The sequence below is a fragment of the Sander vitreus genome, chromosome 23 (genome assembly GCF_031162955.1).
Source record: "Sander vitreus isolate 19-12246 chromosome 23, sanVit1, whole genome shotgun sequence".
NCBI lineage: Eukaryota > Metazoa > Chordata > Actinopteri > Perciformes > Percidae > Sander > Sander vitreus.
Window position 1 is genome coordinate 4585798 of NC_135877.1, and position 20325 is coordinate 4606122.

General features: G+C 40.1%; 2 protein-coding genes across 4 annotated transcripts in view; one reads left to right on the forward strand and one right to left on the reverse strand.

Annotated features, from left to right (window-relative positions):
* osbpl8 (oxysterol binding protein-like 8) overlaps positions 1–379 on the reverse strand; it is an 89045-nt gene extending 88666 nt beyond the window's left edge. For all 3 annotated transcript variants that reach the window (XM_078281363.1, XM_078281360.1, XM_078281357.1), the window contains exon 1: positions 62–379. The gene's annotated coding sequence lies outside the window, so the exon portion shown is untranslated. The remainder of the gene's footprint in view (positions 1–61) is intronic.
* A 1040-nt stretch (positions 380–1419) lies between these two features.
* zdhhc17 (zDHHC palmitoyltransferase 17) overlaps positions 1420–20325 on the forward strand; it is a 36275-nt gene continuing 17369 nt past the window's right edge. The window contains exons 1-9 of the mRNA XM_078281328.1: positions 1420–1507; positions 3793–3896; positions 12248–12351; positions 13673–13795; positions 15023–15100; positions 16282–16426; positions 16821–16885; positions 18331–18493; positions 18650–18775. Coding sequence (XP_078137454.1) covers positions 3834–3896; positions 12248–12351; positions 13673–13795; positions 15023–15100; positions 16282–16426; positions 16821–16885; positions 18331–18493; positions 18650–18775 — 867 coding nt within the window. The 5' untranslated portion in view covers positions 1420–1507; positions 3793–3833. The remainder of the gene's footprint in view (positions 1508–3792; positions 3897–12247; positions 12352–13672; positions 13796–15022; positions 15101–16281; positions 16427–16820; positions 16886–18330; positions 18494–18649; positions 18776–20325) is intronic.

The window sequence follows — 20325 nt, forward strand, 5'->3', positions numbered from 1 at the left end:
CATTAGCATAACGTTACATTTTATGTTTTTGTTATTTTGTTTGCGTGGCCCTTAGCGTTACCTTTGTTTCGTTGAGGGTCTCCCGGTAGGTTGTCTGACTGGCTCACAGAAGAAAAACGCCGGCTGTAAAATAATCAGGCAGTCCTCAGGGGGACGTTTGTCTGTCTGCTATCTGTTTACGTTAGCTAACGACGTTTTAACGTGTAAAACTAACGGTAGGTTTTCATTGCTTCAGCTGGCGGTCCTCCTCAGCCCAGTGGCGTCATGTATGTCCAATTTTAAAGTTTGGAGAGGTAAAAATGATCTTCACAGTCACTGGTATGTTTTCTACCACCGATATTCAGTCAACTTGTTAGCAACTAGCTCGCATGCACGATTCTGTCATGGGTTTGAGTGGACAAAGGTCAAAGCGACCCTAATGCACAATATTTCCGGTCGCAGATTTCAAACTAAAAGCGGCACACATACACAAAAAAAAAAAAATTTACAGGCAGCAAAATTTATTTCTGTTCATAATCATATATGATACAATGACTGGCTTTTAGTCATAGTATGTTCATGCTTTTCATTGCTATTTAATTTAATTAAAACTAGATCGATTGTCTTTTATTATAAAGCTTTTAGGTATAGACAGTCTTGCATTCTATTACAAATAGAAGTTACTTTTTTTTTTTCTTGCTGCTTTTAAAAATCTTTCCGCCGACCAGTTTTGTTATGTGTCAACTCCAAATGTTCGCCCCACATCAAGACTCTAAATGTCCACACATAAAACAAAATCATAAAACTCCTATGTGAAATGTGGCATAACATTTCTTTTTCTATCTGTTTATGTGAATACCTTTTTCATATTTTTTAATAATAGTAAACAGAATTTTTTTACTGGTTATATATTGTTTTTGATTGTGTATTATTTCATTATTTTTGCTACCTGAATATTGCTTTCTCTTGACTTTTCATATTGTTTTGGTATATTGGTATATTGGTATATTGTGGTTGAGTGTAGTTGGAGGTAGTTTATCACTGTTTATTAAATTGATATTATCATTCCTGTAAAGCACATTCTGAATTATTTTTGTGCTTAATATGATATATAAATACTATATTTTTCTATTATGATGGTGTTATTTTCTTTGTCTTTGTAACTCAATGTCATTGTAAATGAGGGCTGCCCCTCGATGATCCCTCGAGTATAAATAAAGGTTGAATGAATATTTTCTTATTATAATTGGTATTAGTATTAATTAATTCATTTTCCTTTTATAATACAGTTCCAGTTTTCTACCGACGCTCTAGTCCTGACTTTATTGTGTAGGCCAAACACTCTATATCCTGTGTGTGATTTATAAGGGGGTAACTTGACGCAGCAACAGGAGACTCCTCCCTTGTTTCTGCTCCTCGGTGATCATCTGATTCGCCTGGCTGGACAGGCACTGTAAACATGTGATGTGGATGTGATGTGGTCCAGTCCACTTTGGCTTCAAACGCAGTCCAGCTGAACACTTCAAATGTACGTATGTCACATCATACTTAGTTATGATGTAGGTGTGTCACGTCAAGGAAGGGGCATTATGACCCTCTTCGGTAAATTCATGTATGCATTCACATAGGCTATTCAATACAGTGTAATAAAATATATTTTTGCTAAAATCCTATTTGTGTAGGCCTATGTGGGGTGAAAAAGTAACGATTATATAACATGACATATGTTTAGCATGCTTCTGGGAATAATTGTTGTGAACTTGCTATAACATGCTCATGGGGGTAGTATGATCTTTGATAGAAGTACTTGACATTTTGAAAAAGTCTGTATAAACTGTACAGGATTACTATGGTTGTTTTCAGTCAGGTCGGGGGGGGTGGGGGGGCTGCATGCATGCATGCCTGCTTGGGTAAAGAGTGACATCCAGTGGCTGATGGATGCTTAGGTTTAGTCGAGTGTGATGGGACATGGAGAACATCTAGGGGCACAAATCAGTAACTGCAAGGGTGTCCATGCTTTCCGTTGGCTGCTGCTGGCCTTCTTATGAAATGTCAGATGTCAGTCATGTCACTCATAGTGGAGACTTTGATTGTGTATTATTAGATTTGACCATATACACTGTAGAACCATGGAGGATTTTATTTTACGTATTCTATTCTGTATTTTTAATTAGAAAATGCATATAGCCTATTTATTTATTGTTCATTTAATTGTTGATTGTGTGTTTGTTCTTAGTGCATGAATTTCCCATTTAAAGACCCTCTTCATCCTAGCCTTAACACTGTGGTGTGGAGCTTCTGTCTCACTTTAAGTAATCCAGTGATCATCCAAATGGTGATGTACCAACAGATCCAGTCTAAAACTATCAGTGATGACCTCAAGTACAGACATGCATGCACGCACACACACGCACACACACACAGACACACACACACACACACACACACACACACATACACACACGATATACATATACATAGTACACCATGTGTGCTATGTATTTTTAATTAGTAACATAGGATATTCTTGCAAATATGGTAGCTGTTTGAATATGCATACTCCACTCATGCAGTTGCTCTGAAGCTTTCCAGATTTTGAACAAACAAACACAAAATCAGAAATGCCTGCATAATTAAATGAATAACTTGATGCTTGGGAGTGTGATGGAATAATGTCAGAAATGGAATTACTCATATTACAAATCAAATTACTGGAATTAGATTGCATTTATGTACATTTCTGGGTCTGCAAAGGGACTGTTGTCCTTGTTCTTTTGCAAAAAGTGAATGTACCTTCATGTATCTGAACTTGTCTTGTAGCCACTGTAAGTGTGAATTAACTATATTGAATGCATTGTAAATAATGTAGTAGGAGGAACAACATTTTAAAAGGGTGTGTTAACACTTGAAAATAAATACAGATGAACAGTTAAACAAAAAATATTCTCGAAAGTTATACTATTTGGGCTTTTGCTCACAAATATCATCCACATTACCCTGCAGTAATCCTAAAGCAAACTCACAATACACACAATACATATAAATCTAAAAACACCAGAGCACACGGGTCAAACTCAAGGCCCGCGGGCCAAATCTGGCCCCTTGCTAATTTGGATCCGGCCCCTATATACATTTAGGTTCACAATACATTTTGGCCCACCTACTTTTTGTCACTTTTCACAAAAAAAATTTCCAACATTTTCGATGCTTTTGGCATTTTCTTTGACATTTTTGCCGACCAAACTGTAAGTGAGAAGACTATATGAGATGCAATAATTCAGTCAAAGATATTTGACTTTTCCCATGACATAAAAGCAATAAACTCTATGTCTGGCCCTCAATGTGATTCTCATTTTCTAGGGTGGCCCTTAAGGAAATTGAGTTTGACACCCCTGCAGAGACAGTCATGGTTGACTCTGCTTTTGTCAAATTAACCAACTAACCCAGCGGCAAAACTGTACTATTGGCCCCTCTTTTCTTCTTGGCTTCTCTGCAGTTGTCCACATACCCTGTCTCCTTTAAGTACCTTGAGTACACTTTTTCCATATTCTCTTTTGCCAGTCCATTATAATCCCATAGTGGCAAGAGACTTACAGCAGGCTATTCTTACATAAACCTAGAGTAGCCTAGGGTTTGCAATAGTATTGTTAATGTATTTGATACTAAATGTTTTTGCTGTAGCCTATATTAGTAGCCCCTGGCCACTGGCAATGGTTTGATTATGTGACCTTCTGTGTGATATATGCCCCATCCTTCATCTGTGTTTTTTTGACAGCTCCTCTCTCCTCCTCTGTTTGTTTCCCCCCTACACAGCCTCTTGTTTCCCACAATGCTCTGCGAACATCACCACCAAGATGGCCGACGCTATGGAGGAATATGAGAAAGAAGCTGGCTGCGTCCCTATTCTCCATCCCGAGGTATGGTCATTGGACTTCATGCCTTCGCACGGACACATGAACATAAACAAAACATGTTACACCAGTCTGTGTGTGGGTGGGTGTGTGATTTTGCCGTGCTTTTTTTGGAAACTCCGATGCCCCCTGCAAAACCACCGGTGGGGGTTGGCAGGCAGCTAAAGATGCTAAAGGTGCTAACGCTAGCCCCAGCCTCCTGCTGCATAGCAAGTAAACGCTGGGCAGATGTTCCTGTTAATGTTAACGTTAAGCTAGGTGGTGCTTTTCCATGGTAGTGGCGCCGTGCAGCTAGTAAACAAGATTGCAAGCTGCGTGTTTAACGTCTGTAATAGAAAAGTAACGTTAATCTTTACAGTCATACGACGTTAGCTTTGTAGCTAAACTGGTAGTGCTGGCTGGTATAGCTAGCTCCGGTGATGTAAATTGGGGTCAAGTGTATATGGGTTTATTAAGCTGTGGTGTCCAGTCGGTGGTCACAATACGTTCATATTAAGCTATCTTTTTTCTATTCTTAAAAACCATGTTCGTGCCTTAGTATGACATTCTGTAGTCACCCCCAGCTAGCTAACCTATAGCAGGTCCACTTGGTTGTGATGGTCAGAAACGTTATATTATTTCTATTTGGCTTTTAGCATTCGTCGTATCTGTCATATAATATCGCTGTACCGTTGTTTTTAAATTTAGTATTGTGAATCAAGAAACAAATGAGTTTAAATGACACTGTCGAAATTATATTTTTCCAATAACGACTTAATATTGCAGCTGAAAATGATTCATTTCCACACCTAGCTAAAACACTAGCTAACCTGGCAGCGACGTATTTGTTTAATATTCCTCTGTTTACCTAGCTTGCTCAAAGTTGAACCTATTTGAGCCCAAGTTACCTTTTTATTATCTTTATTTTACTTCACATCATTTGCCATTGCTACCACAGTCACATTAAACATACATGAGGCTGTTGTTGACATTATGATCATCACAAACCAGAAAGTGTAACGTTATATTCACCTCTTTTTATTATTCTACATCACATGCATACAGTACTGTACCTGGTTACACCAATATATTCCATGGCTCTGGGTAGAGGGAGCTTTAGTAAGGTTTTTCATATTAAACACTGACTGGTTGTTAGTAGTTATTATCTTTGCAGGTAATTTAAGCATCATGAACAAAAGCTCTGTTACATACAGTAGTTTGCCTCAATGATAGTTGGCTTGCTTTTCTCTCAGCAGTCCGTTTTTGCTTGTTGGTTTGCAGCCAGCAGGTAAAGTGGGCTAATTTACCTCCAGGCTTGGTCAGTAACTGTTAATCCTGGCAGTGTGCAGTTCAAATGATTCATGTCTTTAATGTCCAGTAAGTCCCAAAGATGCTGACGGATGAGGATGGATATAGTGATTTATAATCTGGTTTTGGCTCTTGTAAGGTGAGAGTGTCTTGAACATCTAGTAGCCATTTTGGCTGGTGATCCAAAAGGTTTAATTAAAAAAAACTGAACGTAATACTTCTGTTCACACATTATGTCAATATTGAACTTCAGTGGTAATGTTGCTACATCCTGAACAGTCAAATTGCCACAAATAGATTTGCTTCTATTGCCTCCCAGTTCATACGTGACCCCTAATGGGAAAATGTGGCCCATAAGGGCTGAATTTGTAAAGCCCTGCACAATATGAGGAAAATCTGCGATGTGCGATAACATTGTTCAATATTACAATGACGAAAATGACTTGCAGTAAATAAACAAATGTTGTAGTCTAAATATGAGCTATACATTTTCTCAGTCAGCCTGGGTGTCTTGTCTTTCGCAGACAAGGTCCGATGACGACATTGACATGCATAATAATTAGACATGTGCAGGTTGCGCCGAAAGAGGGATGAGGGGCTGGTGTGTCTCAGCCCGCAGCTAAGAAGAATTAACAAATTCCACGGCATGTATCTCTGAGCCTAGTTTATTTACTGGATAATCGCCGGATGTCCCTCGCCTTGCAAAACTCTGTTCGTGTCGGGAAACAACAACAACCTTCGAGCCAGCAAGCTACATGCTAAAAATGGCAAATTTTGACGACAGTTTGGATCCTGCTTGGTTCTTTCTGGTAAAGATTTACAAAGAATATGTTTACTGCATTTCCTCTCTAACTGGGACGTTTTGGGACTGATTGGGGGGGGGGGATTGCTGTGGACAAAGTACACACGGAGATACACTGGTAAGAGCAAATTTACATTTAACCATGTATCCAGCTAATTTAAATAGCTCACGTTACTGTGTTGTGTGAACAGTTAACTTCATTTAATATTGTATGTGGCGTTTTCTTTTGTGGGATGCAAAATGTTCCACCAAAACAAGTTCCTTCCCGAGGCTATTTTGCAGAGCCACCGTCTTTGCGACCAGTGCTTAGCACCGCCCAAGGCGATTCTAATTAGTTTAAAGAAATGTAAACAACCCAGGCTGGTTTTTCTCCTATCCAGAAGTGTACGTGTGTGAAGGGGCCAGACCTTACTCCGCAGCGGTGTGGACATAGGTCCGGCAATGCGAGACTAGTCTGAGCCTGTGTCCACCGCACCCACCTGCGAGGTTGTCACCTGTGTGTCTGCCTGGCACACTCTGTGTGTAGGGCGGCCGATTTAACCCGCCAGTCCTCATCTATATAGTGGCGTGTGTCACGTAGCTCTCAGCTGTGAGCGCCGTCCAGCATGCTGTCCAGCAGAGAGCCACGAGCAGGAAGAAAAAAGAGATCAGCTTTAAACGCAACTTGCTATAGCAACTATAGTGCAAAGTTTGCTCTAGCAAGTTAACAAGCAGTTAAGAAATAGATTGTATAGCCTATTTTTCTTTTATCATAGAAAAAAAGCTTTTTTTATTTTTGTTTTAATAATATTTTAACTGATAGTATTAATTGGTCAACATTTTTATTGTCTTTTAAATGGTTAATCATGAACCTCCCTACTATAAACACACACATTTAAGTCATTATAGATAACAGCCTTTCCTAAATGGATGAAATGCAGATCAGAATAACTGTTATGGATCACTTTACACAAAGGAGTTGGTCTTAAATCCGTGCGCACCTTGTCCTCTACACATTTGCATTTAGACAGCATTGTTTTCCTCTGTATTATAGATAAAATGCGTCCTCTCGGTGGCACTATAACATTCAGACTGATACAATCAGCTTGCAGTTAGTCCTTGGCTTGCTGACTGATGAAGATCTTTCCACTTTGACGCTTTCGGTTAAGGTTTACTCGAGAGAGGGTTCTCCTAATGAATGAAAATGTAATTACCATCTGTTCTTTGTTCCCCAGACACAATCCATTGTTAGTGAGTCCTTCCTTTGTTTGTCTGGATGTCAGAGCTCTACCTGACTGGGAATTCGGAGAGACTTCTCACCAACTTTGTCAAGTAGCCTTGTCACTCTGGATTCAGTATTGGAGGCTGAGCCAGTGCTTGATAGTGCATACAGATAGACCTGTAACGATTATTGTCTAATCGCAATATTTTTTTAAGTAATCGTCGTTTTTTAATCGCTAACATTAGCCAAGGTCCCAAGGGACTGTTGATGGTTTTGTCGATTTCATGTTCAATTTAAGAAGAAAATACAATGTTTTATAATAATAAAGAGGCATAGTTTACTTCATAGGGTAGGCAGTGTATTATTACATTATATGGGTCACATAACAGTGATACAACTAAAAGATGTATCCTGGGATTCATTCCAAACTTTCATTTGTTTGAAAAAGTAAAACGTAAATAAATATTAAAAAAAATTGACTGAAAAACAATTATATTGTTAATCGCAATTATTTCTGAGACAACTAATTGTCTGGATTGTTTGTCTTTGGAATTGTTACAGCTCTACATACAGATACAGAGCAATACAGTACGAATAATACAGTAAGAAAATGTGGCTGTTATTGTTAGCTGAAGTTTAATATACACATTGTTTTTAATGCAAATGGCTTCTGTTGTGCAGGAATGGAAGTTAATGCATTATAAATCAAAACTTGAATTGTGCATCAGAGAAACAGCATGTGGCATTTGTTGACACTTTGTGTACTTTATATGTTTGCGCCTTGTCTAAAGTTTATTGTTCTCCAATCTTGCAAGAGCAGAGAATGGTCTGCCGTGAATGTAGAGGTTCACACAGCCTCCAGCTTCTTTAAATCAAATCACAGGAGCGTTTACAAAATGACCTTTTGACGGCACAATCTACCTGTCATATTGGAGGAATATATCTGACAGTACTTCATCATACATTCAGTTTATTTTCCTGTATGCCTATACAGGCTTGGCTAAAAGTTGCTCTCCGTTTCAGCGGGTTGCTGCTTGGAATCTGGGTCATTGGGTAGATTGTAGTAAGAGCAGAGTGAGGCTGAATATATGAGGCACCTGAATTGGAGCATCAGAAGTTTAGCTGCACACTCAGAGGAGCCATGCCCCTTCTTTATTCTTTGAACCAGTTCAACATGTCGAATACAAACATTCGCCTCTCGAGGAATGAAAGCGATAAATGTCCTTGGTTTCCAATCTCATTTGAAAATGCAAATGAGTGTCTGTGCATAAACGGCACATAAAGGTAAGGCACATGCTCAGCCACTTGATTTGATGTTTTGCACTTGGCGTGCAAAGTGGAAAAACGCACGCTCTCTCTGTGGAGCGTTCCCCTTATTTCCCTCATAAAAATAGTGTTTCCCCTCTGCTTCCTCCCGATCCATGGATGTAAACTGTGCCTCCAATATTGAATTAGTCCCTCGAAATGAGTCTCATTACAGATTGAATCTAATAGTGAGCTATGGGCTTCAGCCAGCAGGAGGAAGAACACAATAACTAGTCAAGTCTCAGCAATGCGCTCATTGCAGATGCAGTGAAAAAAACTATTATCATTTTTGTTTTGTTTTGCTTTATGTTGTCCTAATTAAAATCTAAATGTTGATCTTAAACTGTGAACCGGTCACCCTTATTTTACTCTTTTTGTGACTTTTACTACTGTTACTGCAAACCAATAAACATGCACTTTCAGAAATGGTGCTGTGTAACATTTTTAGCTCAAGGCACGTGACCTCCACCCTCCCCAAGGAGAGGTTGCCATATGTCACACTGACCAGCTCCATTGACAAAAGCCAAGCCTGCTGCCTCACCGAACAGATGAGGTTCCATCTTAAAAATGGTTAGCGAGAAATGGATCGTACGTTTAGTTGACAATATCATTGCTGCTGTCTGCCTATTTGTGGTATGCATCACTAGTGAGCAGCTATATAATTAAGAGGTGAAAAATGCACACGCTGCAATTATCACTACAGCTCCAAATGCCAACATCAGCCTTTTAGATGGCAGGAGGGAATGAACAGAGGCCGTCAGGCTGCTGAGACTGGTAAAGGGTCAACGGTTATCTCCATGCACGTTTTGAGATGGAGAAAGTGATTTTAACAGCTGCTGAGGGTTTAGAGCCGGGGCGCCTTCCCCCTGTTCCTGGAAAAAAAAAAAAACAGGGAAAATGGTTATCCTCGATTGAATATCCAGATGAATGAAGAGACTTTGAGTTCCTCGTGTTTCCTGGGCTTGTGTTTGTCTGTCGTAGGAAACAAGCACAGTCAAGAGCATACTGGAGTTATTACTCTCACCTTTCTCTGGGACCTAAACTAGCCTGAATACTAGCACACAGGGGAGTTGAAACAGATCGTATGGATTTGTAAATGACCAAAACTTGGCTGTGCAAAGTACAAACACCTCCTGGCGGCTTTGACACCTTAAAAATACAGGAATACAAATACGAGATGGTCACCTTCATATTCCCTCTGTCACACCCTCCTCCTCCATCCTCCTCCTCAGTCTAATTTACTCTGTAAAATAAAATGAGCTAGTGTTTTTCTTATTTCTCCCCCGTAGTATCACTGCAACATTGATTTGTGATTTTTAAATGCTTGGGATCTAGGAATTAAAGTTGCTGTTCCAAGTAAATTCATAAATTTGGAGAGAAGATAAATGTGTTTTTTAAATTGAATTTACTGTGACTTCAAATTTGGAGGTGTCATTTAGAGATTGTTTTTGAGGTCGGACATTACATCACATCGCTGTATGTGTATCCAGACGTGGCATAACATGTTGGTTATGCTTCTAATGTGGCTGTGTTTATTTAAAGCCACAAGCAAACCATACTTTTGTGTTGTGTGTTGCTTCTGTAATTTCACATAATTATCTTTGCAAAGGAGCGGATCCGAATTATATGTGGCGGTTACAGACATTCCTTTTCACTCTTAACATTGCGAGATAGGGTATGGTCTTGGCGGAGGTCTGGGCTCTCTGAGTGCCCTCCTAGTTGTTGTTTTTTTGTGTGAAACCAGGATATTGAACCAGGACCCTGAGTCTGAAGCAGCTAAATAGAATTCAGCCTTCATCAATTTTATTATTTACGCCTGTGCTTTTTCTACTGTGACATGAAAAAGGCATATTGGCAATTCAAAAAAACAGTCAAGGGTGATGTCAGTTCAGGCATCACAGTTCTGACTCCACATTTGATTCCAAAATTGTTGTTTCTGTGTCCACCTCTTAATTGTAATTTTATTTTTATTAAATACAATACAACAACATTCAATTACTTGTTTTTCTCTGACAGTAAATAAGAAGTGACATAACTCTGTTTAACATTAGCTTCAGCTTATTCACAAAGTCAGAATGGCAACAGACAAAACTTATTTCGGGGTGATGGATACTAATTGTGGTTTCCATGACTTTACTATGGAGGCCAGTCGAACATCGGCACATCTGTGCGACCGATTAGATCTTCAGCGGCAACAGGACTCAACAAGCCTGTCTTTGTCCTGTAGACTTTATTTCCCTCTTTTAATACCATGGTTAATTATTGGAATGAATGCTTACATGTCTTGGAGCACGGCCCTCATCACCAGGGGCTCTATTCTGTAGTTCAGTCAAGCCTTTCTATCTTGTACTACAGTGTTATTTAGCTCTGTCTGAATATATCTTGCTAACTGAAATCGTGTTGGCCCTGGAAACATGGGAGCATTTTTGTTTCTTTATCCTTTCCAGATTAAGTCAAACCACAGACATTGTTCAGACATTTTGACTTGTCATAGCAGAGAAAGCACAGGCATAACTAATAACATTAAAGATGGTTCAATTCTAGCAATCCTTTCTGTGCAATTCAGCAATGAATAATGGTATAACACCCGTGTTGACAAGTCAGCTAGCCTGTGTAGTGTGTACACACCCACACGGGGGTTTTCTCTAATGTTGCCTGGAAACTCTCCTCAGGACTTTGTGTACAGATTGTGATCGACTGACTGTCGCTCTTTTGTTAGTTTTGTTGGACAGTTTACGCCATTGTCGTTGTTTTATAGTTCACTGGTAATATCTTGTTAATCTCACCATAGCTCCACCCAACAGGGCCGTGGAAAAATTGCCTCAGTAAACAAACAATTATTCTGCAGTGTCTAAAGAAGAGTATGTAGAATGTAGGCTACTTTTAAATTTGCCAGAAGGTGTCATTCAACCGGATAGCATGAAATCAAACCGTTAAGGCCTCGTCGACCGGACCTGTCCGGTGAAACTGGATATCGACCCAACTCTAGTGATGGAAATCAGTGATGTGCTATCGTTACGATCTCAGTCTCACACACACACAATATGTCATCCTCTTCTTAAATCTCTAATCTGATGTTCTGTATAATGGTATGGCCCGACGATGATATACGCTGTATACATGTCATAGATTTTGCTATTGTTTATACTTTGGTAGCTATCCCCTTTAATATCTCTGGGTATATTTAGGGCCGCAACTCATAGTTGCCCATAGTTTTCTTGATTAGGTCTAATCGTTTTGTCTATGAAATGTAATGTAATGTGTTATATTCTATTATTTGCTCTGACTAACACTTTAAAACGATGGGATATTGTTGGAACCAGAGCTTTGGCTCTTGCTCTTCCTTAAACCAATTGATTATCAAAATAGTTGTGAATTTTCCGTCGATGAAGTAATCAATTAATTGACTCTTCGTTGCAGCTGTAGGTGTATTAAACCATTGTGGGAAATGTTGAATGTCATTCAGCAGGTCTGCTTTATGGCGTTATTGGACTTACAGGATTGTTATGTACATAATTTTGCAATTGAATCTCCAGAAAATATGTCAATATTGTGGAGACGATTACATATACCACGATAGAAGATTGTATCCATGTTACCTATAATACACCCCCCCCCCCCCGCACTACCGCACCCCATGTGCCAGCCAGTGCATCTTGGTGTGTTCCAACATAATGCCGATGATCTAATATAGCAGCACAACCTTACTGACTTATCTTTATCTCTGTGCTTCTGCCTCTTGTCGTCCCTCTTTCTTTTCAGGAAATCAAACCCCAGAGTCATTACAACCACGGCTACAGTGAGAATGTCAGCCGCAAAAACCATGTGGACGACTACAGCACCTGGGACATTGTCAAAGCCACACAGTGAGTTAATAATATGTATGTGTGTTGTGTGAATTTGTTTTGTCATTGTCATAATTCACGTTGTTTAGTCTCAGAAAGGTTGCCATTAGGACTGTCACTTTTTATTCGAAAATTCACCTTAACCTGGAACGTGGGAAAAAATGAAATATTCAAACTATAATGACCTGTTTTGAATTGAAAATGTACAGTCTTTAAATGCAAAATATCATTGCCGCTGTCACGGCATAACCGCAACTCTGGGGAAAATGCGTTATCGTTACGTCTCGGGCTTCCAGTGGTAAGTTTATCCATGCATTTGAAACTACAGAGAAGCTAAAGACTCGGCTCGCCAGGCTGAAAGGAAGGATGATATAGCCTACCCTTGTCCTCTGGCTCCCCTGTACTTCTTTCTCCGTCTTTCGGACCAGCCCAGTCCCCGGTGCGGTGTCAAATCGCGTCAACACTCTTGATAGTACATTTGTAGACAAGACGCAGACATAACATGAACTCAACTTGATGGGGAAAACGTTGCTGCAATCAATAACACATCATCTTCTCTACTAAACCCCCCTCCTCCCCCATCAGCTTGACCTGTTACATGCCCTATTCCTATTGACCTATCAGTAAACTAAGCTAATAAATAAAAATGGAGGACATTAGCAAGCAGAGACGTGCTGATCGGATAATCCCAACAAGGAAGCCTCTGCGAAGCAGCGTGTGGAAGTATTTTGGGACATCGTTGGCCACACATGCCGATGTAAGAGTCGCAGCTCACTGGATCTCAGCGTCGCACATAATGCTATATGGGTTGCGTTCAAATGAATGAAAGAAATTGCATGTTAGTTTGAATTTGCTGCGACATCATTACTGGAGGGCAGCGTGTTTACTTGTTCATGTATGTGTTTTTGTGTTATCGAGATCCCACAAGTTTTAAATCTGGAACTAACGCCACCATGTTTTCAAATGTGGTTTCACATACCAAAGAAGTAATTCCCAAGTTCCGGAGATGATGAGAGAGTGTAGGCGGGAAGGGGAGAAATGTGGAAAATATCTTTCTGATAAGACAACAGAAGCTTTGTTTGGTATGTTACATTTGACAACCAGGTTTAAGTTGTTTTGTTCTGAGGTTAGGAATATCCACCCAAAGACATCCCATGTCAAATTATGCCACAGTGTGGGTGTCTTGTTTGCGTCTGAGTATCTGTTTATCTGTTTTTTTTTTTTTTTTTTTTTTTAAGTTTTTGTGTGTGTGTTTTTCTGTATGCGTGTACATCCTTATCTGTGGTTGCACATATATTTGTGTGTATGCAGTCTTAAATCCCTCTCCGCCCCTCTTCCTCAGGTACGGCATCTTTGAGCGCTGCAGGGAGTTGGTGGAGGCGGGCTTTGATGTTCGGCAGCCAGACAAAGAAAACGTAACGCTCCTCCACTGGGCCGCTATCAACAACAGGATAGATTTGGTCAAGTGAGTCCAGTCATGTTTTGTATGAAGTTGGTGGTGTGCCCAAAGTGTACCAAAGAGGTTAAAGACTTGAGCTTGTGGTTGGATGGTTGCGAGTCTAAATCCCAGGACTGGCTGCAAATATACAGGTGTTCTGGTCAGTTCCCCAGTGTAAGTTTGAAATATGAAGCAGAAGGTTACTGAGGTTACTGCAAAAAGAAGTGTGCTCAGCTACCTTAACCTAGATAAAGGGTATGATAAATAATAAATAGACAAAAATAAATGTCTCCAATTTTTGCAAAAATGTTCTTTGCTTGCACAGCTTTTCTGGTGTACCTTGTTGTTGTCTAATAACCCTTTTCCACTGAGCTCTTTACAAAAGTTGTCCTGTTTCTAGCACACACGTAGATGCTTGTGACGCTCAGTGAAAAAAGGGTTAAAGCAAATCTAGCAACTGAACTGGCCAATGTTGCAGATTTAGCCAGGTGTGGAAGATATAAATGTTCTCTTCTGTAACAAGCGCTAACGTCTGCTAATGTCAGCTGTCCTAGCTAACAGCAACTGTAGATGTAACGTACGTTACGGTAAAGCCGGAGGCTACTGCGTTCGAGAAGTCTGAGCGCGATAGTGTGTGTGCACGTAGAAAAGGCTCAATTCAATGCATCTCATAACCCTTATTTTATAGCTCCTTGACTCCTCGGTCCTCAGAAGTAATTCTGTCCCTCCTCGGTGAAGGCTGTCTCAAAGCTCATATCCTCTGATGATTTCCTTGCGTCTCTCCTGTGCCTCCTCTGGGGGAGGGGCTAAGACGTGAGGAAGGGAGGCAAGTGGAGGACTCGAGGAGGCAATTTAAGGGCTATGAGATGCAACCATTGTTCCTCTGTGCTAGTAGGCATACTTCTTCTTCGGCATTAAGCAACAGACTAATGCCTTAGTACATGGGGCGCACGCTCAACCAGGTGAGCTACCAGGGCGCCCCAGTTACAGATCTGTTTGAGCTCTACTCGTGTACGGACAGCTGCAGTGCAACTTTGTTTTGTGGAAAAAGGTTTTGGCTTGGTATTTCATACTGTGTTTAGTTTTTATGGGCGTCAGGTCTTGGGATTCTTATCAGGAGAGCAGCCAACAATCTATGTTTTGTAGTTATACCAGTTGGGCAGCCTACATCTAGATTAGACTTTCAAAATGAGATCAAATTCATGGGTAGATGCAGAATGAAGTTTGACCTGCTGATTGTGTTTGTATGTGCAGGTACTACATATCAAAGGGCGCCATAGTGGACCAGCTGGGAGGAGACCTCAACTCCACACCTCTGCACTGGGCCACCAGGTAACACACACTCACCACAGATAACATACCTGCCATTTGGTGGACACATGTAATCCACGGAGTCTTTTATTTATTTTAATACATTTATTATTATTCTATTCTTATTCTTATTATATTATCATTATTATTTGTACGATTTATGCCTTAACAATAAAATGTTTCTTTTCGATCCTCCAAATTTCTTTCAATGATCACCCAGCCATGCTGTAACTGTTGAGAAGTGACAGGTCATATAGGGACCACACACACACACACTCTCTCTCTCTCTCTCTCTCTCTCTCTCTCTCTCTCTTCCCCCCCCCCAAGCAGACAGGGGCATGAAGCGCTCCACTCCTGAATTATTAACAGATTTAACGACAGGCATCCTCACCATCGCCGGTACACAGACATTCAGGAGTGCTGTGTCACTCCCCGCCTCCACTTGCCAGTGACCTTTCAAAGCCCCCAGCCTCCTCTGTCCTCAGGCTTTTAGACACATGCTGGGTGTTCCAGGCTTTGTCTGCTCACACAGCAAAGTGTCATGTTTGTGTGCAGTGAAAGTACACATTTCTCACTTTTCAACTAAACAGTTCAAACTAAAACAATGAATTTTGTGTCATTTTTAAAAAGATTTTTTTTTTTTTTAACCAGTTTCTTTCAAATCTGTATTGTCCCGTAGGGGGAGGTTTACATTGCAGACAGGGTTAGTAATAAAAACACAGTTTAAAAACACAATCTACTGTATGCGATAAACGCATGTAACATATCACAGAGACACATATCAAATAATAAGAGCAGACAGAGAGTCAGTCTCTCAATATCGTGCCAGCATATGAGGCTACAGCATTTCATGTGAAAATATAGCAGAGTAATAGCAGCGGGAGTACATTAAATGAGACCCTGGTCTTTGGACTGGTTGCTTACAGCATCTAATTGGGTAATCAAGTGAGAATGGCTTTGGCCTTCTTAAACCCAAATCTCTGAAAGACTGGAGTTATTTGTTCCTTGTTTGTTACTGGCTATTTTCACCAAACTACAAACCATTCTGCAGCATAAAAGCATAAAACGGGTTCACTAAAGCTCAAAAGAAACTGAGCATACTGCGGTTCATTTTTAAAATATATTATGTCGGAATAAGACAGCATGTGCATTTTCTGTATCTCTTTTAAGTTGATCTTGGTTTTGTGTTCATCTTCTCCCAGACAAGGCCATCTATCCATGGTGGTGCAGCTCATGAAATACGGCGCAGACCCGTCTTTGATCGATGGCGAGGGCTGCAGCTGCGTTCACCTGGCCGCCCAGTTCGGCCACACCTCCATCGTGGCCTACCTTATCGCCAAAGGACAGGTAGGAAACGCCAACACTGCAGCTTATTTGTCAGGAAGAAAACCAAATCTTAAAATTCATAAACTGCTTTTTTCCACAGAACAGAACATGTGCTCTTGTGACAGGATATCTTTAGACTGATTACTATGGGCCACCAGGATATTTAAAAGAAAATAAAAATAAATAAAAGAGGAGGTTATTGCTAAGATAGGAACTGAACAACTTCCATTGCTTCATCATTTCTTTTTCCTGTTTGTTTCTGTGTCATTTGGGTTTTGTCAGCCACTTGGGGACAAGTCTGTGTTTTTGAAAGCATTTTGTACCAGTATTCTCCATTAGGGGGAGCTCTATTGCTTTTCTATCCACATCTCACTTCTCCCTTAGTTGATTAGATTGTATCTTTCCTCTATATCAGGATGTGGACATGATGGATCAGAACGGCATGACTCCTCTGATGTGGGCGGCTTACAGGACACACAGGTGTGTACGTTTATAATTTGTGTAAGGGTACATAGAGCTGGGCGATATGGAGAAAATCAAAGCTCACAATATTTATGACCAAATACATGGATGTCGATATTGCAGAGATGTTGTAGGGTTGCCTATTGGTGCTTTCACAAAATATTTACACAATGAGAGTTTTGATAAATAATCCCCAACTGATAAGTTCAGAAAATGACATCACTTTACTGTAATATAGGCTTTAAAACCAGGAAAAGACAACACTTGTGTCATATTACGATATCCAGACTTTTTTTTTATTTTTTTTTTTTAAGATTATTTTTTGGGCTTTTCCGCCTTTAATTGACAGGACAGCTAGGTGAGAAAGGGGAGAGAGGGGGGAAGACATGCAGGAAATCGTCACAGGTTGGACTCAAACCCTGGACCTCTACGTTGAGGCATAAACCTCTCAGTATATGTGCGCCTGCTCTATCCACTGAACCAACCCGGCCACACGATATCCAGAATTTAAGATGATATCTAGCCTCATATATCGATGTCGATATAATATCCATATATTGCCCAGCCCTAAGAGTACACGTGCCCCACAGTTGCTGTTACAGCGCGGTGTGCCTCGACAAGAAATCTTAATGACAGGGTTAAACTAAATGTTGAGTGAATAACAACCTCAAATAAAGAAACTGATGCCTGGATAAAGTCTGAATTACTGGCAATTGTATGGTGCAGAAGTGCACTAAAAGCCACGTACAAGCTAGAGCATGTTTCACAGACAGACTGCAAACACAGGGAAACAAGTCCTAGTATTGCTGCCCAGCTTCATCTGAATATTCCCTGATAAGCAATTTTCTGGGCGATCATTTCCATTAATCATTTAGTTATATAACTTAATGATCCCTGAGGGGGAATTACATCATTAGGAGCAAAATATAGAGGTATAGCATGACAATGAAGGGCAATGATCATTACGTTCCGTTAATAATAAAGTAAGAAATTAAATCAGATACACAAAAATTGTAATGGATTGTCACATGACATTGATGACTTTCTAGCAGTTAAATATGTTGCAGTTTCAAGAGAAAAATAATGTCTGTTTCCAGCCTGTTGAGTGTGATTTTTAAAAAAATCTTTTTTAAATTTTATTTCTGGCATTTGAAGATGTCACCTTGGGCTGTATATATAACCAGATTACATGTAATTTTTAAGAAAATAACAGACAGATAATCAATAATAAAATAATTTTTTAGGTGCTGCTCTAATCCTGTGTCACAAAAAGAGTAGTTTAAGCCAATGGTGTTTGGTTATAAAGTGTTAGATAAGAACCAGATTCAAGTCCCTAACTTTTCCAGCTGTCCTTCTTGTTGTCTTGACTTTGTCCTCCTTCCTCCTTATGACAAGCCTGTTTGTGAGGTGGGTTTCGAACTAGTTTGACTCAGCTTGACTTGAGTTCTTCCTCTGTGTGACAGTGTGGATCCCACCCGGCTGCTACTGACCTTTAACGTGTCTGTCAACCTGGGCGACAAATATCACAAGAACACAGCGCTGCACTGGGCCGTGCTGGCCGGCAACACCACAGTCATCAGCCTGCTGCTGGACGCCAACGCTAACGTCGACGCACAGAACATCAAGGTAATGCCTTCCTCATGGCTCCATCCAATATCTTTGTGTACCTGTACCCGTACAATATGTAGACAAATGAGACTGGCACTAAGAATGGTGGAAGTGCAGCCAGAGGCTTTTGTGATGGCAGATGTGTACAGACTGGTCTTGTGATGTTTTCTGTAGGGTGAAACACCGCTAGATCTTGCCAAGCAACGGAAGAACGTTTGGATGATCAATCACTTACAGGAAGCGCGGCAGGCCAAAGGCTACGACAGCCCATCATACCTGAAGAGACTGAAGATGGACAAGGTACACACACACAAAATACATTACATTATACAATAAAAGATAAGGGCGGCCAATGTGAATTATGGGCTTCTGCTCAAATTTGAAACATTAGACCAGGGGTCACCAACACAGTGCCCGCGGGCACCAGGTAGCCCCCAAGGACCACATGAGTAGCCCTCCGGCCTGTTCTAAAAATGAAAATTGAATATTGATATTATCTGTTTCCCACCTTTTTTAGTCATTGTTGATAATTATTGATAATGAGAAATCATTAACGTGATCAGTGTCTTCACATAGATGACTATCATTAATAATCATATACAACTAAAGGCAAACTGAGCAAATTTGTTATTTCAGAAGAGTGTATCAAACTGGTAGCCCTTCGTATGACTCAGTACCCATGAAGTAGCTCTCAGTTTCAAAAAGGTTGGTGACTCCTGCATTAGAAACACACACCACACACCACACATCACACACAGTGGCTCCTCAGACCAGCCTGTCCACACTGGACTTTTGCACTGCTGCAGTATCACAGCATGTCTGGGGCTGGGATTACCTTTCATTCCAAAGCTGTGAAGTTTTCTTCTTTTCAAGTCCCCTATTAGACAGTCTCGACAGTAGGCAGGAGACAACTCTTAAATGACAGGTTATGTTTAACATTACAACAACCGGAAATATAAAGGAATACAATAACTTTTATAGCGTCCAATCTGACCATAGTGGGTGCTATAAATGAACTCTTCTACTCAAGCTAGTACTCGATTGAACATGAACACTCTGTAGGGGACCTTGGTTATAGCAAACAAATGTATCAACCCCAGCCAAAACATAGTTTCACACCCTGGTAGAAGACATGTAAATTCATCTGTGTGTTTGTTTCTATCGCAATGTTTCTGCTGATATTGTTTTCAAAAATGTATAAGACCATGCATGCATGCTACTTAAAACTCTGTTTTAACTCTACTTAAATGTGTTGTTGTCTTTCCACTTGTCTGCTGGGAAATTATTAGTTAAAAAAGGTAAAGAACTAGACTGTAACTTTGCATACAAAAATATTGCATGAGGTTTGTCTCAACTTTAGTCCCGATCCCTAGTGTCAGGCCCAGTGATGTAGTTAGTAGACCATTTGTAGAATACATCTAACTTGCTTGGGTTGCTGAAAGAGCCAAATGTGTAAAAATACAAAAGGCTATACAAAATATGTAATGCTTGATTTGTATGAACTAAATCTTACATTTCATGTAGCCAGGGTTGGGACACTTCACCCTTTATACCCAGGCATTTTGACTGCATCAACAAATATGTATCTACATCATGCCTGCTTTATTGTGCAGTATCTATTGTAATGAAAAAACAAATGCTAAAGTTGCCTGTTATTTTTTTAACCATAAATCTGTAGGTGTAGTTTGTCTCATAACTCTTCTGATATTCAAAACAAACTGCTTTCTGCACTCTTGCTTCCAATAGAAAGTATTGGAAATGTGTACTGTATCCGATCCCCCAGTAGGTTGAACTTTTTAGTCATGATTCATTACACTGACTGATACAAATTATAGGACATATATTTTACT